The sequence below is a fragment of the Xyrauchen texanus genome, chromosome 3 (genome assembly GCF_025860055.1).
Source record: "Xyrauchen texanus isolate HMW12.3.18 chromosome 3, RBS_HiC_50CHRs, whole genome shotgun sequence".
Lineage (NCBI taxonomy): Eukaryota > Metazoa > Chordata > Actinopteri > Cypriniformes > Catostomidae > Xyrauchen > Xyrauchen texanus.
The window spans coordinates 56,279,320-56,298,392 of record NC_068278.1 but is presented as its reverse complement, the minus strand read 5'-3'; the positions used below and the strand labels follow the sequence as shown (position 1 = coordinate 56,298,392).

The 19,073-nt window shown below is 36.4% G+C and overlaps 1 protein-coding gene across 1 annotated transcript in view; it reads left to right on the top strand.

Annotated features, from left to right (window-relative positions):
- LOC127622940 (netrin receptor UNC5C-like) overlaps nucleotides 1-12,781 on the top strand; it is a 189,098-nt gene extending 176,317 nt beyond the window's left edge. Inside the window, exons 13-16 of the mRNA XM_052097134.1 lie at nucleotides 114-260; nucleotides 1,447-1,611; nucleotides 4,669-4,847; nucleotides 11,187-12,781. Of these exons, the coding sequence (XP_051953094.1) occupies nucleotides 114-260; nucleotides 1,447-1,611; nucleotides 4,669-4,847; nucleotides 11,187-11,346 (651 nt within the window). The 3' untranslated portion in view covers nucleotides 11,347-12,781. The remainder of the gene's footprint in view (nucleotides 1-113; nucleotides 261-1,446; nucleotides 1,612-4,668; nucleotides 4,848-11,186) is intronic.
- The last annotated feature ends 6,292 nt before the right edge of the window (nucleotides 12,782-19,073 follow it).

Below are 19,073 nucleotides of genomic sequence, written 5' to 3'. Positions count from 1 at the left end.
GAATGAGACATGTTTGTACTAAATATTTATAACGATTATGATTGTATTACTGCATAATTTACAGTGTGTGTGTGTGTGTGTGTGTGTGTGTGTGTGTGTGTGTGTGTGTACAGGAGGTGTTACAGATAGAAAAACAGATTGGTGGAAAGTTGCTGGATGAACCAAAGACTCTGAACTTCAGTTCCAGCAACCACAACCTGAGACTTTCTATACATGACATACACACACAGTGGAAAAGAAAACAACTCACCAAATACCAGGTAATTAAAGGAAATGAAAACTAAGGAATGGAAAGGGAATGAAAAGGAAGGCAAGGAACATGAATTCAATGAAAGGAAATGGAAACGAAAGAATGAAATGAAAGGAAACAGAAGGAAAGGAAATAAAGGGGATAAGAAAGGAAAAGGAAGGAAAGGGAAAGGAAAATTAAGGAATGGAAAGGGAATGAAATGAAATGAAAGTAAAGGAAAAGCAAAGATATACATTTTAAGGGAAATTAATAGGAAAAGCAATAAATAAAAGAAAACAAAAGGGAAAGGGAAGAGAGGGAATTAAATGAAATAAAAGGAAATATAATGAAAGGTAAAGGAAAATGAAGGGAATGAAATAAAAGGAAAGAAAGAGTATGAAATGAAAGGAAAAGGAAAGGGCAGGGACAATAAACAAAATGATAAGGAAAGGGAAGGATAGGAAAGGAAAGGAGAAGAAAGGAAAAGAGAGAATGAAAGGAAACGGAAATGAAAGGGAAGAAAACGGAAAAGCAAGGAAGTAAATCAAAAGGGAAAATAAAAGGAAAAGAAAAAAATAAGGAAATGAAATAAAGGGGAAAGGAAAGGAAAGGTAAGGGAAGAAAAGAAATGTCAAGGAAAAGAAGGATAGGAAAATTAATAACTGGGAATGAAAGGAAAGCAAAAGGAAAATAAAGGAAGTAAATCAAAAGGGAAAATAAAAGGAAAAGCAATAAATTAAAGGAAAGGGAAGGAAATGAATGATAAAAGAAAAGGAAGGGAATGAAATGAAATGAAATGAGATGAAATTAAAGAAAAGTAACAGAATGAAAAGAAAAGGAATGAAAGGGAAAAGAAACAATACGGTAAAAAAGGAAAGAAAATGAAAGGAAAAGGAAAGGGCTGGGACAGGAAACAAAAGGATAAGAAAGGGAATGTAATGAAAGGAAATAAGAGGAGTGGAGAGGTAAGTAAAGGAAATGAAAAGAAAAAGGAAATTAGAAGAAACAGATGGAATTGGAATGAAATTAAAAGAAACAAAAGGAACATGAAATGGAACTAATGGGAAAGGAAAAGAAGGAAACAAAAGTGAAAGGAGAAATGAAAGAAAGGGAAGGAAAGGGTGCTATATTGTAAAAAGAGTTATACAAGTAATATCAAATTCAGTGAAGAGCTAGAACGGAGAGTTCTGTCTGTGTGTCTGTGTGTCTGTGTGCAGGAGCTGTCGTTCTCTCAAGTGTGGAGTGGTTCTGTCAGGAGGCTGCACTGCTCATTCACACTGGAGCGTCAGAGTGTGAGAGTGTGCGATCTATGCTGTAAGCTGTGTGTGAGACAGGTGGAGGGAGAAGGTCAGATCTTCCAGCTTTACACAACCCTGACTGAGGTAACACCCTCTCATGCCCTCTGCTGTTCCGCCCATAATGAGGTGACTATTTTAGACCGTTGATATTTGCTCAGAGTGAAAACACACAAGACTCTATTGATCTCTGTCATTCTGTTCCAGCTCTATTGACCTGCTTGTTTTTAAAGATGCATGCTAACCGAAATGAAACCTCAGTGACTGATTTATTCACGCCACAAAGACAGAGACTGTATCATTTCGCTACTCACTGTTTCAAATAGTGATTGACTTAAGTGCACACCACTGATGCCTTAAAATGCTGTATATAGGTAGTAAGTTAACTATGGTTTGGAGCGGAGCCATCCTCTTCGTCAGCTGTCAGCAGTATCCAGTTCCTCTGCTCTCTTTCTTCTCTCCATCACTTCCAATCTCTCTGTGTCTCAGGAGAAGAGGCTGTTTTCTCTTTAATCTATCTAACAGGAGTGTGAGAAGTGTTCTCTGCTGCTCTTAACACCCTCACTGTCCGCTAATTCATCAGTAAGGGTTTTCATGAAGCATTTTTTTCTTCCCAGCTCTCCTCTGCTGTAATCAATGTCTCTAATTAAGAACAGCACAGATTCATTATCATTATAGATGGATTCACTGTGATAAATTGAGTCTTGCTGGGATACAGAGCGCCTGTGTTCGACTGGTGTTTGGACTTTTCTGGGATTGTTTTCAATTTAGAAGTTTTGAAGAAAATAATTACATTTTTTTTAATACAGTAATAATGAATGGAAATAAGTAGAATTGTGAAACAGAAACACACACATGTCCACAAGGAAATGTCACTCATTCATACACCACCCAAAAGTTGCTCGTTTAATTTTGCCAAAACAAGGTCAGAGAGACAGCAGAGTCTGCCACAATAAAGTAATGCATTTTATTTATCGGAATTTTTTTATTTTTTTATATAATATATATATACACTCACCTAAAGGATTATTAGGAACACCTGTTCAATTTCTCATTAATGTAATTATCTAATCAACCAATCACATGGCAGTTGCTTCAATGCATTTAGGGGTTTGGTCCTGGTCAAGACAATCTCCTGAACTCCAAACTGAATGTCAGAATGGGAAAGAAAGGTCATTTAAGCAATTTTGAGCGTGGCATGGTTGTTGGTGCTAGAGGTCAGTGGAGAATGGGACGACTGATTCAAGCTGATAGAAGAGCAACTTTGCCTGAAATAACCACTCGTTACAACCGAGGTATGCAGCAAAGCATTTGTGAAGCCACAACACGCACAACCTTGAGGCGGATGGGCTACAACAGCAGAAGACCCCACCGGGTACCACTCATCTCCACTACAAATAGGAAAAAGAGGCTACAATTTGCAAGAGCTCACCAAAATTGGACAGTTGAAGACTGGAAAAATGTTGCCTGGTCTGATGAGTCTCGATTTCTGTTGAGACATTCAGATGGTAGAGTCAGAATTTGGCGTAAACAGAATGAGAACATGGATCCATCATGCCTTGTTACCACTGTGCAGGCTGGTGGTGGTGGTGTAATAGTGTGGGGGATGTTTTCTTGGCACACTTTAGGCCCCTTAGTGCCAATTGGGCATCGTTTAAATGCCACGGCCTACCTGAGCATTGTTTCTGACCATGTCCATCCCTTTATGGCCACCATGTACCCATCCTCTGATGGCTACTTCCAGCAGGATAATGCACCATGTCACAAAGCTCGAATCATTTCAAATTGGTTTCTTGAACATGACAATGAGTTCACTGTACTAAAATGGCCCCCACAGTCACCAGATCTCAACCCAATAGAGCATCTTTGGGATGTGGTGGAACAGGAGCTTCGTGCCCTGGATGTGCATCCCACAAATCTCCATCAACTGCAAGATGCTATCGTATCAATATGGGCCAACATTTCTAAAGAATGCTTTCAGCACCTTGTTGAATCAATGCCACGTAGAATTAAGGCAGTTCTGAAGGCGAAAGGGGTCCAGACACAGTATTAGTATGGTGTTCCTAATAATCCTTTAGGTGAGTGTATATATATATGTGTGTGTGTGTGTGTGTGTGTGTCAAGGAATGTGTCAATGTACACCTGCATCAGACTAGAGCATCTCACTTTGGTTGTGTCACGTCATAAATATACCATTTTTAGGTTGCTGTGTCAAGTAAACATAGTTATACTTAATAGTTGGACTTTAATAGTAGTTTAATAGTAAAGTTCGGATTTGCACTCCATCAAGATGTGTTTTGAATGCAAGAATGCATCCTCGTGTTGTGCTGTCTGCTGAAGGGTTGGTTTGTTCTTTGTATAAGCTGTGCGTTGAGTTTCGCTTACTGCCCCCTGGAGAAAACAGGTGGTACTTCATGTTTGCTCAGGACTCTTCATTATTACAGTCCGGGGACATGATTAATTGTGTTATTTTTTTAAATAATTAATCACCGATGCCAATTTTACAAATCAGCCGATAAGTTTTGCAATCCGTGATGGCACAGAGAATATCCTCCTTGCATTTGCAACAACCAATCGCAGTTAATTTTGTTGTTACATGTCATTGTTTGACTAAACAAATAGACAACGATTAACAATTTCTTCTGAGTGAACAAATACAATCTAAAATGCACAAATCTTGTTTTTTTATATTTGTTTTAATATTTTGTATAAATTTTGTTAATATAATCCTAAAAAAAACTGTAAAATACATTTTCACATTCCAAAGACATCCAGCTGGATAGTGAGTATGGGGCTAAATGAGCAATTAGGTTTTAAACAGGGTACGGTTGTTATATTAGGTAAGCAATTTGACAACATTGTAGTAAATATATTCAGTGCGTCAAAAAGTGTGCTTGTTAAATAAGGCAAAAAGGTCCACTTTAAAAAAAAAAAAAGAACCCCCCTTCCACTAGGCTGGCTACGGGCCTGAGATGTGTCCGTGATTTGTCAGAGCAATACTGTGTTTTTGGTTTGTTTATTACTGAGACTCATTAGAAGACAGTCCCAATAAGAGTTAACAAATACAAAACATCTCGTAATTAGAATAATAACAGGAGTTTTTCATCTGCTGAAGAAAATGTACTGTATATGTGTGTTATGCAGGACATTCAGAGCATTGGCACATCCCTGACTGATCCAGGCAGCAGTATCACAGTGTTGACGGGTCCGAGTGCATTCAGAATCCCGCTCAGCATCAGAACTAAACTCTGCAGCAGTCTGGATGCGCCACATACACGCGGCAATGACTGGAGAATACTGGCGCACAAACTCAACCTGGACAGGTGACACACAGACACAGCATTCACATACAAAATGTACTTTTAATAATATTCACTATAAAATTGTAACTTTTGTTATACGTAGTGTACAGGCAATCTCACAAAAACTGTTTTCTAAAAAATTGTAATTAAAATAAAAAAAAAAATATTTTTTTTTATACAAAATATATATATATATATATATATTGTATAAAAAAAAATATTTTTGTCAAATTAAATTAATTCTGATTTTAAATAATAAATAAATATGTCCACACTAATGATTCTAATTATTTTATTAGTCAAAATAAAATAAAAAAAATAAATAAAAACAATTGGAATAGGCCCTAAATGGGCTGATATTAGCTCTTATCATGGGTTATTTTTCCAATTTGATTAAATTAACAGGTTTTCATGCACGATCAAAACATAGTATAACATAGTGTAGTATAGATTTACTATAGGGTCATTGACAAATCTGAGATGCTATATATAATCAGGGTTGGGAGGGTTACTTTTGAAATGTATTCCACTACAGATTACATACTGTAAAATGTAATTTGTAACATATTCAGTTAGATTACTCAAGGTCAGTAACATATTCTAAATACTTTGGATTACTTCTTCAGCTCTGGTAGATTTTTTTCACGTGTTTTGACTATAAAAACTCATTTTCCCTTTCATTCCTTTGCCAGTACAGTAAAACTAAATATACATGTTAAAAATACATTCTCTGAAAAACCCAAATATCTTATACAGTGTTGTTTCTAAAACAAGATTAATCAAATTGATCTTGTTTTAAGGATTTTTAGATATTTTTACAAGAAAACAATACAGAAATTATTATCAAGAATAAGATATTTGCCCTAATATCAAAGGTCTTACTGGAAAAAGAAATTATGATCCAGCATGAATTTTCTTGATACAAAAATGGGGCATAATGTTAATAAAAAACATGCATGTAAAATTGCTAGAAATAAACCTTGTGTAAAAAAGCTTTATGCTATTTCTTCTAATCCAAACTTAAAACTTCAAACGTACTTCTCTGTCTGCTCGTATGAATGTAACACATCATAAGAAAGCGTTTCACCGCTGTTCAAATGCACTTTGGATCGCAGCATGTATATGTGTAAATGTTTTCCATCTGAAAGGACTAAATATAAAATGAAACAAATGACAATAGTAAAGTAATCTCTTCAGTAATCAAAATACTTTTAGAATGTAACTGTATTCTAATTACCAATTATTTAAACTGTAACTGTAGTGGAATACAGTTACTTATATTTTGTATTTTAAATACGTTCCCTGACATTATTTACTCCCCAACCCTGTGTATATATATATATATATATACATACACGCACATACACTGATCAGCCACAACATTAAAACCACCTGCCTAATATTGTGTAGGCCCATCTCATGCTGGCAAAACCGTGCCAACCTGCATCTCAGAATAGCATTCAGAGATGATATTCTTCTCATCACAAGTATACAGAGTGGTTATCTGAGTTACTGGAGACTTTGTCAGTTCAAACCATTCTGGCCATTCTCTGTTGACCTCTCTCATCAACAAGACATTTCCCACCACAGAACTGCCGCTCACTGGATGTTTTTTGTTTTTTTTTGGCACCATTCAGTGTAAATTCTAGAGACTGTTGTGTCTGAAAATCCCAGGAGATCAGCAGTTACAGAAATACTCAAACCAGCCCGTCTGGCACCGACAATCATGCCACGGTCCATATCACCGAGATCACATTTTACCCATTCTGATGGTTGATGTGAACATTAATTAAATCTCCTAACCCGTATCTGGATGATTTTATGGACTGCTGCCACATGATTGGCTGATTAGATAATCGCATGGATGATTGTTGGTGCCAGATGGTCTGGTTTGAGGATTTCTGTAACTGTGATTTTCACACACAACAGTCTCTAGAGTTTACTCCGAATGCTGCCAAAAACAAAAAACATCCAGTGAGCGGCAGTTCTGTGGATGGAAACACCTTGTTGATGAGAGAGGTAATTTTGGCAGCATAAGGGGGACCTACACAATATTAGGCAGGTGGTTTTAATGTTGTGGCTGATATATTTACACACATGCATACATACTTATATATGTATATATATATACAAAATCATTATTTTTGAGTCACGAATATCAAGAGGTTTTCTTAGGGTTACACCATATGACCTGAAGAATGTACCTTTTCATAAAAATGTCCAAATATCTGGTATTTTCTAAAACTTCACTCACAATCATGAGGGTCTAAAGATCCACTCCTTTGTCTTTTCTTTTTTTTTTTTTGTCACATGACAACCAAAAGTGTACCTGCATGTTGGTAACTCCACCTGACTCTGATTTTGTGGGAAAAAAAAAAGTTTTTATATTAATATTAATGATATTAGAAATCTAAATTCTTTCAAGGCTTATTTTTTTAAAGAAATAATAAATCATAAAAGATTGTTCCAAACTAATTATGGCAACATTTTGCCACTTTTTTCCCCAAACATTTTCAGCTTTTAAAGAGACTTTTTATTAAAATAATTTTTGACAGTATTTTTTAACTGTCTCTGGATGGTTATAACACTTATACATTTTTACCTCAAACCTCAGAAAAAATATCAAAATGTCTTCGAACTCAGACAGAATTGAAAACGGACAGAAAACTGAGCGTCACGTCATTGACCCTGTATCATCAATCATATTGGTTATTAACTAAAACATAAAAATAATAATGATCTATCAGCATTAGCAGAGATTGCAGTGCAGTTTTTCTTTTTTTAACAAGAGAAGAGAAACTTTCCTCTCTGAAAAGATCGTTTGTGGAGACGGAGAGTTTGGAGAAGATTAACGGTAGAACAGCAGGGGAATGGAATAAAAGCATCCTATTCTATCACTCTTTTCTCTCCGTCTGTCTAGAGACAATGAAGAGATCTGTCCCTAACCTCGACTTTTCAAAACACCAACGTCTCTATGCACTCCACTATCCACATAATTACAAGAAAAGGCACACAAAAAGAAAAGAAAAAATGCAGTACCCCTATGGTTTGAGCTCTGTTTGGGGTATTACTGTAGGGCTTTAAAAGTAAGGCAGATCTCATTTCAAATAAAAGAGAGTTTAGGTTAGAGAGCATGCTGTTCAGCTCTGAGGACAAACACACATAAAAAAGGAATTTGGAGGCAGAAGACGAGAGAGATAGAGTTCACGGGGGACAGGAAGTGCAGAGGAAGAGATAAAGGTAAGAGGATCCTAGGAAAACATGTTAAAAGTAAAAGACAGTCTCTTAAAGTTCTTCATCAGTCATAGTAGACTCAACATCCCCAGAGTTTGTGAAGTAGCTCTTTTTACAAAGATGTTTTTATTCTGTTCTAATCTCAGGTTTTATGTGGGCTGTGATAAATACAGTATCCCTAGGCAATATGACTGCGCAACTGAAGAAAAGTGTCAACAGGAAAAGATTTTACTTTGGTAGATGTATCCGCACGGATATCAGCAGGCAGGACTGCTTTTCATTAATTACACATGAAAAAACTTTGATTAATGGGAAAATAAAGGGTATAACCTTTGAAATAAAGTATTAATTCTCTCAATTCAAGTAATTCATAGGATTATCCAAAAATATAAACTAACAAAAATCACATAAAACCACGTTTATAAAATATATATATATAAAATAATAAAATTCTCCCATTCAATTTCCAGCAAAAATAACTAATTCAGTATACTGCATATGGGTGTTTCTTCAAAGTTGGCCAAGGTGTTGATTTTTGTTCAAACTAACATATTTCAACTTTTTCCTTTTGTTATATGAAGGTCACATTAAAACTGACTTATGAACTTTTTAACAGGCCGCTTCATGTATTTGGTACTTTTCAAATTCATTTTATGTATATATATTTTACAGTTTTAGCCTTGTAGTAAACCAAGGGTGTCAAACTCGGTTCCTGGAGGGCCACAGTCCAGCAGAGTTTAGCTCCAACCCTAATAAAACACACCCGAAGCATCTTGAAGATTACAAGGAGGCAATTTGGAGCAGGGCTGGAACTAAACTGTGCAGTGCTGCGGTCCTTTAGGAACTGAGTTTTACACTCCTGTATTAAAGTATGAAAATGCATGATAAAAAGGCCAATTATTATGTTTAAAACTACTGTGTGATAATCTTAACAAAGAGTGAAATGACTAAATTCAGGAATTAAACTGAATGTCGTAAGCTGATAGGTTCTTTAAACTTGTTATCTGTTAGCCAGTCAGCTCACTCACATGTGATATGTCAAGCCAATCGGCTCACATGGTGTAAGCTGATCGGTGGTGTACTTGCAACTTGCGTACTCTCTATTAGCCTGACATTTATATTTGCTCAGTTTGCAAGCCGGTTTCACTGCAGTGCACTGTGAGAGTGTCCTCTGAAACCCCCCTCCTCCCCAGCTCCACCTGTCTAAATCTGCTACATGGGGATTGTATTAATGTCTAATTGTGCTGCAGCATGTCATACATGCTTGATGCGGCATGTCTTGTGTTTTTCTCATGGTAGAGCAGCAGCAACATGTCCAAATGCTTAACTCAGTATGTGTTAGGGTTGCATGGTATGCTTTTACTAACAAAATATTGCAATGCCAGAAAATTTTAAATGGTATGATATCATCTCGTTGCTAATTCCGGTACCATACTGCAGTGTGGTGCTATTAACAAAGTTTTACAGGATTTGACGTTTTTTTAGATAAAATCAATGACTATTTGACAATTAATCAAATTCAAATCTTGAAATGGCAAAGTATGATCATCATACTTCATTTATTTAATATCCAGTCTACACGTGCTGCACGCTTCAGAATGAACGAGAGGTGCTGCTCTGTTTTCTGTCATACTTCACAACACATACACAAAGAGATTGCATGTGATGCACATAATTCGGTGTTAAGTGTACACTCACATGAACTCCTCTAGTGCTGCTCTGAGGTCTTAGCTCCCGAGTATTTCAGCATTTAATTTAGAATGAGGACCTTATTAAAATCTACCACACAGGTAGACACACTCAAAGGTGCATCAAAATAAAAGTTCAGCCAAAAGAAAAGCTTTGTTTAACTGAATGTGTGAAATTGAAGACATTAAGTAATTACAATAATACTACTATTAACAATAATTTAATAATAAATGTTTTTATTATTATCATTAATATTTATAATTCTTATTATTATTATGGGGATAGTGGTGAGGACGGCAGGGCCTCGTGTTCGCACCACGGTGCGCATTCAGAGTTCCAGGAAGGTTCCGGTTATGGGCGATTCCACAAGCGCAGACTAGATGGTGATGTATGAATACTACAAATTAATTAGTATAGTCGGCATTTAGTCGGTTGCTGGTCAAACGACTAAGATGCCTCGTAGTATGGGAGACTGCCTCCATAAAAGCCAGGAAAGACTGGCCCCCGTCGCCTCATACTTGGTATGGGTGCTGCGCGGGTGATCGCTAGGGGTCCGATGTACCACCATATATTATTACAGGTATTATTACATGTAAGCAATATCACAAAAATAAGTGTACTGAATTTCGGCACACCATGATTTAGCCGTAGCAGCCTTGTGCCACAGGTAATCTGATTTTTTTCATTAATGTTTTTAATTTGCGAAGCTCCCATTGTGCAACTTTTGTATTTTTATTTGACCAAAATTTGTTTTTTTTTTATTAATTTTTTTACATTTTTAGATGAAAATTAATAATTATATTTTATTGGATTAAAGCTTTTTGTATTCATTTTATTAAACAGTGTTTTGATTATATACAAATTGAATCCAGAAAAATGTAAATGTAAAATGTAGACTTTATGCAGTTATTTTAATCAAGTCCTTTTCTGAGTCATTTCATCACAATCTGAGGCTTTTTATTAAGTATTGAATTAGTATCAATCCCGAGGTACCAGGGCTGGTATCATACCGAAGCCAGTATTTTGGTAGCAGAGCAACTCTAGTTTGTGTGTTCTAGCAATAGCAAGTCCCCCTTCTTGCTCTGCAGCAGCAGTGTAGCAGATCTAGTCTGCCAAAACCAAATCCTATCAATATGTCATACCCACATTAACATGCCATATCTTTCTGAGAGAAGTAATGACTGAAATATAAATAAATGTTTTCAAGATTTATTGTGTGAAAATGATTTCAAGTCCAATTATTAGTCATTAATTACTGTCTAATTTCTGATCCCTAAATAAAGTGTTACCGACAAATTAAATAAAAGAGTGAGAGTTTGAAAAAGTCCACAGTGCTAAAAGTTGAAGTTGAGGAAACCCCCACATATACATTTACTGTGATGTTTTTGGTCATACCATCCACCACTAAGTAACCCTGACATCTCACTTGTCCTTCAGGTATCTGAACTACTTTGCGACTAAGACCAGTCCTACAGGTGTAATTCTGGACCTATGGGAAGCCCAACACTTTCCACACGGTAACCTCAACCAACTCGCCACCGTTCTAGAGGAGATGGGTCGTCATGACAACAGCATAGCTTCCTTGGGGAAGGAATAATGACTCTTGCGTTGGTGGTGAACATTGCTACGATGATATCTAGGCATAAACACGTGACCAGAGGATAATTGAGCTTGCCACTGTTATTGAGCCAGAAAAATGATCGAATCGCCATCCGAACAAAGACAAGTCAAGCATTCGCAGTATGAGGAGTCAGTGGCATTTTGCATCAGCTTAGTTCAGCATCTTATTTAGTTTCCATGGAAACCTAGAAATGGATGCCGCTGATTTGGAATTGAACGCCGGGGTCAAAGGTGAACCAGGAACAGGGTCAAGACACTACAGATTTGTACTAGACAACCAAACCGCTCGCCCAGACCCCCGAATCACTCTTCAAAACCCTAAAACCCTTCCAGTTTGCACGTGTAGGGACTGCAATGTTTGTGTTTGTCCAAAAAACAACAGAAATCTCCTTTCTGTCTCCTTTAGTGATTGTTTTTACGGAATTTTGTGGTGTCATCTAGTTGTTACCGAAACAAATGCTCATGTAATATATTTTGAGACATGAAAACACCGCATTAAGTGTGTTGACGGAGTACCTTAAAGTGGCCTTTAAAATCCAATTAATGATTTCAATTGTGTTATTTTTGTAATGCAGACTTATGTAAGATGGACATTATTGTGTTTCTTTGTTGAACAAAAGTGCACACGAGCGCTTGCCAGGGATTAATGTTGGAAGTTGATATTAGATTTTCTGGAATGCACAGCATTAAATGTGAATTAACACTGTTTTCACAGGCCGGATCAATGTTGCATTGTTCATCGCATCTAACAAATTCACATGTTCTCGGCATGGAGTGTTACTGTTGTGCATTCAAGTTTAACGTCAACATTACGCATTCAAAAATTAGCGTGGAAACTGTCGTTTCTGCGGAAATGCGATTATAATGTATAATTATTGTTATTAATGTAACACATTAATATGAGATTTCCTTCAAACAGTTTTAAGAATCGTTCTGTCATTTTAATAACTTTTTATGATGGCAGTGGTTTCGAAGTTATCACAGGTTTGTTGTCGAAACAATAATTGTAGTAACTTATATTTTGTCAGAAGCTATGATTACATGGAAGATTTTTGAAACGGGCTTTGTATCTTACACCCTGTCCTAACCTGGTCAGCGTGACGGGTCATTTGTCTGTCCATGCAAGGGATGGGAATCATTAGGAATTGACCTATTCCGGTTCCTTGACGCTTTATTAACAATACTTTTATTACTTTTGAGGAAGAAATATTTGGGAATAAGAAATGCAATTATTATTATTAGATTTACTATCCTCAGCAGCATGTTACCAACTTATAAGATCATTTCATATTTGAACAAAACAGATTTTGCAAAAGGTGTGTTTACAGATTTTTACTTAAAATATTGATTCAATTCATTCATTTTTATGCAATACCACAAATGACAACAAAGCTCCTAATGTATATCTTTAAAGGAATATTCCGGGTTCAATACAAGTGAAGCTCAATCGACGGCATTTATGGCATAATGTTCATTACCACAAAAAAACATTTCGACTCCATTTCTTTAAAAAGAAAAGCAAAAATCGAGGTTACGGTGATACACTTATAAGGGAATTGAATGGGACCAATATTTTGAGGGTTTAAAGACAGAAATAATATTAATATATAATATTATATTAATTATTCTGTTAAAACTGGTGTATTATTAGAGCAGTAAAGTAGTTTAAATCATACATTTTACTGTCACTTTAGGGTTTGTTGGCATTACATCATCATGGCATCGTCAAGTTCTAAAATGATCTATAACTTTACACAGAAAAGGTTAGTGAGCGATTTTATCACACTAAAATCATGTTAATATTAAAATTGTTTGTCTTGTGGCTATGCAAGATACATAAAAGTATGTGAACCCTTTGAAATTAGCTGCATTCATGTATACATTTGTCTTAAAATCTGGTTTGAACTTCATGTAAGTTACAATCATGAACAAACACAATCTGTTTTAACTAATAATGCACAAATTATTGTATTGTTATTGTACATATTGAATACATCATTCGAACATTCACAGTGTAGTTTGGAAAAAGTATGTGAACCCCATAGGCTAATGATGTCAACAAAAGCTAATTAAGAGTCAGGGGTTGCAAACCTGGCATCTAATTAATAAAACAGGATTGTATGTGTGGGTTGGAGCTACTTTGACTTATAAAAAGCACTCAAACATTTTCAGTTTGCTATTCACAAGAAGCATCTGCTGACGTGGACCATGCCTCACAAAAAAGAGATCTCAGAAGACCTATGATCAAGAATTGCGGCTTTGCATGAAGCTGGAAAGGGTTACAAAGTTATCTCGAAGAGCTTAGATCTTCATCTGTCCACAGTTAGACAAATTGTCTTTAAAAGCAGACAATTTAGTACTATGGCTACTCTCCCTAGAAGTGGCTGTCCAGCCAAGATGACTTAAAAGGCACACCGCAGATTGCTCAATGAGGTGAAAAAGAGCCCTAGAGTGACCGCTAAAGGACTTGAAGGAGTCAATGGAACTGGTTAGCATCTCTGTTCATGAGACTACTACACGGAAAACATTAACAAGCCATGGTGACCATGGCAGGACACCACGAAGAAAGCCGCTGCTTTCCAACAAAAACATTGCTGTGCACCAGCTGAAGCTCAGTAGAAGTCGGGTGATGCAGCAGGACGATGACCCTAAACATAGAAGTAAATCCACTACAGAATGGCTTTAAAAAAAATAAAGAAATGAAAATCACCTTTTGGAGTGGCCCAGACCTTAACCCAATAGAGATTGCAATGTGAATGTTAATGGGATGTGTTCAAAAAATACACAGATATTATAATTGTTTGTGTGTTGTTAGTTTAAGCACATTGTGTTTGTCTATACTTGCGACTTTGATGATGTTGAGATCACATTTTATGACCAATTAATGCAGAAAACAAGCTAATTCCGAAGGGTTCACATACTTTTTCTTGCCACCATACTTTTGAAACAGTGAGTTCTTTACATTTACGGATTGGCCCCCATTTACTTTTATTATAAGTGCCTCACTGGAACCCAGATTTTTTCTTTTTTAAAGAAAAGGAGGGGTTAGTCAAAATACTTTTCTGTGGTAATCAATATTATGCCATAAATGCTGCCGACTGAGCTTAGCTTAAATTGAACCCGGAATATTCCTTTAACTACACATGTCCATTTATTACACTGATTTAAGTCTCACAAGCCTTATACACAAAACACGAACAATTCTTGGTTCATATTTTGAGTCAGACCAGACTAAATGAAAATAATTTGTTTTTGATTGACCAAAAAGTACGGGCTGATCAAAGTCATGCATTAGGGAATCAGACTACATGGTCACGCTTATGTTTTGCGCTGTAGATTTAGAAGAACCGGCTCATGGGAGTCATTTTGTTTGAGAAATGGATTACACTGCCCCTAAAAAATTAACCATGGTTTCACTCTTCTAAAACTGCAGTAACCATGATTTTAGTAACCATTTTATGTAAGAAGGACCACAAATGAATCATGGTGTTACTATGCTAAAACTGTCAAATGTTACAGCCAACAAGAACGTTGTTTCAGAGGTGGAGCATGTTATTACCTTTTGATTAAATATTCCGCAGGCAAACATTGATTTCTTTAGAATAATGTGCACCGATGAATCGTGAATAGGATCTACTCTATAGCAAATAGAAGACCCTAAATTCAACTTAAGTAACCCTTGCCTCAAGAGCAAGAAACTCTTGAAAATGATGAGTGTTTACAACCGGAATAAACCATTCAAATATTATTCACTAACAGTTAATAATGGTCTATGCAACCTCTTTGCAAAGCAACTGGTACCACATTAAGACTTTCCACTTTAACAGTTTATGCTAGAATAAAGCATCCACAATAGGAGTTCTGTAAACAAACACTCGTCACACTACATGTGAATGTTAGTGTGCTTGTAAATGTGGTCCCAGTGATGTGACACAAGAGCTCATTATTTGTGGATCTTTCTGCAATATCACTGCCTGCAGCCTGTGCCACCCCGCAAACATGTAAAAGCCTCTAACACACTGCCATTTCCGTACAATTCACCAAGTCTCCAAAAGAGGAGAGGATATGGCGGACAATAAAAGCCAAATTAATGAGCAAAACAAAAGAAAAAAACACCCCGTATTTAAGTGTCAATCGTAGCAAAGCATTGAATATTTCTGTCTGGCATAAATGCTGTGCCAACTATGCAATGTTTGCTTCTGTATAGGATAATGACAGAATGTGCATTATGACTTGCGTGTATAGAGAGGATTTAATCCATAGAATAAAGCAAGCTTCGTTAAAAAACATTAAGTAAAATGCTATTATGTCCGCAGAGAGTTTCTGTACAAAATGTATCTAAAGGATTCTTTTTTTTAAAATAAATTATATTTTTAATCAGCACTAAAAGTGGCTTTGTTCTGTTTATTCCTTGTATAATCAGATATTCATGTGCCTTTACACAAACATAGCTTTCAATAAAATACTTCATTCAAGCACGAGCTGAAAGAATTTCTGTGTACAAAAGTTTGTTCAAGGTTATACTTTTTTTTTTTTTTCAAGTTTGTAGAAATGAGAAGAGAAAAGTGTCCATGGTTTCATAATTAAATAAAAAAACATATTTTGCATTTTTTTAATTTTTACAGAAAATGTATTAAATGGAATAAATGTCAAGTGTTAAAACCATAAAGTAAAAGGTATTAAAATACTTTCCTTGAATACACATGAGTGTACACAACTTATTTTAAGTTTTCAAACATCATTTTTCAAGGTACATATGTTTTTTTCCCTTAGGGCTATGATTTAAGATTAATGTTGAGATAACTTTTTATAAGTTTTCTTAGGGTTTTTCTATTTTACCTCAAAAGAATGCATCAAAATATGTAATATATTATTTTTATACATTTTTATAATCATTTTAAATTTTTATTTGGACACATGACAACAGAATGACTAATTTCTAAATGACTAAAAAGTGTTCAAATATTTATATATATATATATTAAAAATAAATGTAATTTCTATTTTTTTACCTCCTAAATGCGCTGCGTGCATTTGCCATTCCCCTATTTGATTTGTAAATAGTAGCCCTTAAGAAACATGCAAAAAATTATGTTTTTTAGACCAAATAGTTTTCCTAAAAATTTATGTTCAAATATGTGGACAGTGAGACTAAGTTGTAACATTTTTAATAACACAAAGCTTTATTATTAACAATGCTTATGTTTCCAGGAGTGTTGACATTACATCAGACATTTGCATAATTAATTCTGATTCAAAGTAATGACCCGCATCATCCAATCGCTGCCAACCATGTTAAAATAAAATGATACATTGTAAAATCTGAATCTATGTACTGATTACCATTGTCCCATGTCTGCCAAACATGTTGAGTGCTCCAAACATCATCTGCACCCTGAAACTGAACTTTTGAACTTGCACTTAGCTGCATAGAGAGCTTTAGGAGGCTACTTTGCTCCTATTTAGTGAATGACTTAACCTCCAGTGTGCTGTCTGTCTGCACGGGTCTCAGAACAGTTTGAAATGTAACTTATTTTTATCCAAACTCCGTGACCAGCATCTGAAAGTAACATTTTCCAGCTTTTGGATGCATACATTGATTCTCAGTTTGATAATGCACAGTAAATAAAGGACATTTGAAGAAATATGAGCCTATAGTCCATACGTAATGTTTCTTACCAGATATACACTCACCTAAAGGATTATTAGGAACACCTGTTCAATTTCTCATTAATGTAATTATCTAATCAACCAATCACATGGCAGTTGCTTCAATGCATTTAGGGGTGTGGTCCTGGTCAAGACAATCTCCTGAACTCCAAACTGAATGTCAGAATGGGAAAGAAAGGTGATTTAAGCAATTTTGAGCGTGGCATGGTTCTTGGTGCCAGACGGGCCGGTCTGAGTATTTCACAATCTGCTCATTTACATACATTTATGCATTTGGCAGACGCTTTTATCCAAAGCAACTTACAGAGCCCTTATTACAGGGACAATCCCCCTGGAGCAACCTGGAGTTAAGTGCCTTGCTCAAGGACACAATGTTGGTGGCTGTGGGGTTCGAACCAGTGTCCTTCTGATTACCAGATTACCAGTTATGTGCTTAGACCACTACACCACCACTGCTCAGTTACTGGGATTTTCACGCACAACCATTTCTAGGGTTTACAAAGAATGGTGTGAAAAGGGAAAAACATCCAGTATGCGGCAGTCCTGTGGGCGAAAATGCCTTGTTGATGCTAGAGGTCAGAGGAGAATGGGCCGACTGATTCAAGCTGATAGAAGAGCAACTTTGCCTGAAATAACCACTCGTTACAACCGAGGTATGCAGCAAAGCATTTGTGAAGCCACAACACGCACAACCTTGAGGCGGATGGGCTACAACAGCAGAAGACCCCACCGGGTACCACTCATCTCCACTACAAATAGGAAAAGGAGGCTACAATTTGCAAGAGCTCACCAAAATTGGACAGTTGAAGACTGGAAAAATGTTGCCTGGTCTGATGAGTCTCGATTTCTGTTGAGACATTCAGATGGTAGAGTCAGAATTTGGCGTAAACAGAATGAGAACATGGATCCATCATGCCTTGTTACCACTGTGCAGGCTGGTGGTGGTGGTGTAATGGTGTGGGGGATGTTTTCTTGGCACACTTTAGGCCCCTTAGTGCCAATTGGGCATCGTTTAAATGCCACGGCCTACCTGAGCATTGTTTCTGACCATGTCCATCCCTTTATGGCCACCATGTACCCATCCTCTGATGGCTACTTCCAGCAGGATAATGCACCATGTCACAAAGCTCGAATCATTTCAAATTGGTTTCTTGAACATGACAATGAGTTCACTGTACTAAAATGGCCCCCACAGTCACCAGATCTCAACCCAATAGAGCATCTTTGGGATGTGGTGGAACGGGAGCTTTGTGCCCTGGATGTGCATCCCACAAATCTCCATCAACTGCAAGATGCTATCCTATCAATATGGGCCAACATTTCTAAAGAATGCTTTCAGCACCTTGTTGAATCAATGCCACGTAGAATTAAGGCAGTTCTGAAGGTGAAAGGGGGTCAAACACAGTATTAGTATGGTGTTCCTAATAATCCTTTAGGTGAGTGTAGTTTTGTTGCCGTTTCTCCCAAAGACAAACTTAGGTGAGATCGTTGCCATGTTGTTTTGTCACATGACTCAGTGCTTTGAAAGTTTAACCCTTTAATAACAGCCTAGATTCTCCTGAACTGAGATCAGTCAGTTTAAATGAAATTAAATGAAATTAAATTATGGATAGCCTATAGCAAAGCCAAAATGTAATGTCCGAGCGGGGTCTCAGGAGGTTAAGAAATAATTTCAGCTTTTAACAAGGCAATTTTTTTTCCCCTCCAGATGGTTTCATCACTTATATTTTTTAGCCCCACAAAAAATATCAAAATGACTTTGAACAATGAAAAAGTTGTTATAGTAACTTTTTTTCCCCACAAAGACACTTTCCCACCATCATACATTTTTGTAACGGTGGTCTCACTGGCATGAGAGTGTTAACAGGCATTCAAAATATTCTGAAACGTTATTGCTGTGTTGATCATTGTAAAAGTGAACTCTTTGACTCTTTCCAAAAATTCCTCAGCGTTATATAACCACAAATGTCAGAGTGTAAAAATGTTCAGAGCAGAAACATTCAGTGATATTAGAACATTTATTCAAGTACAGTG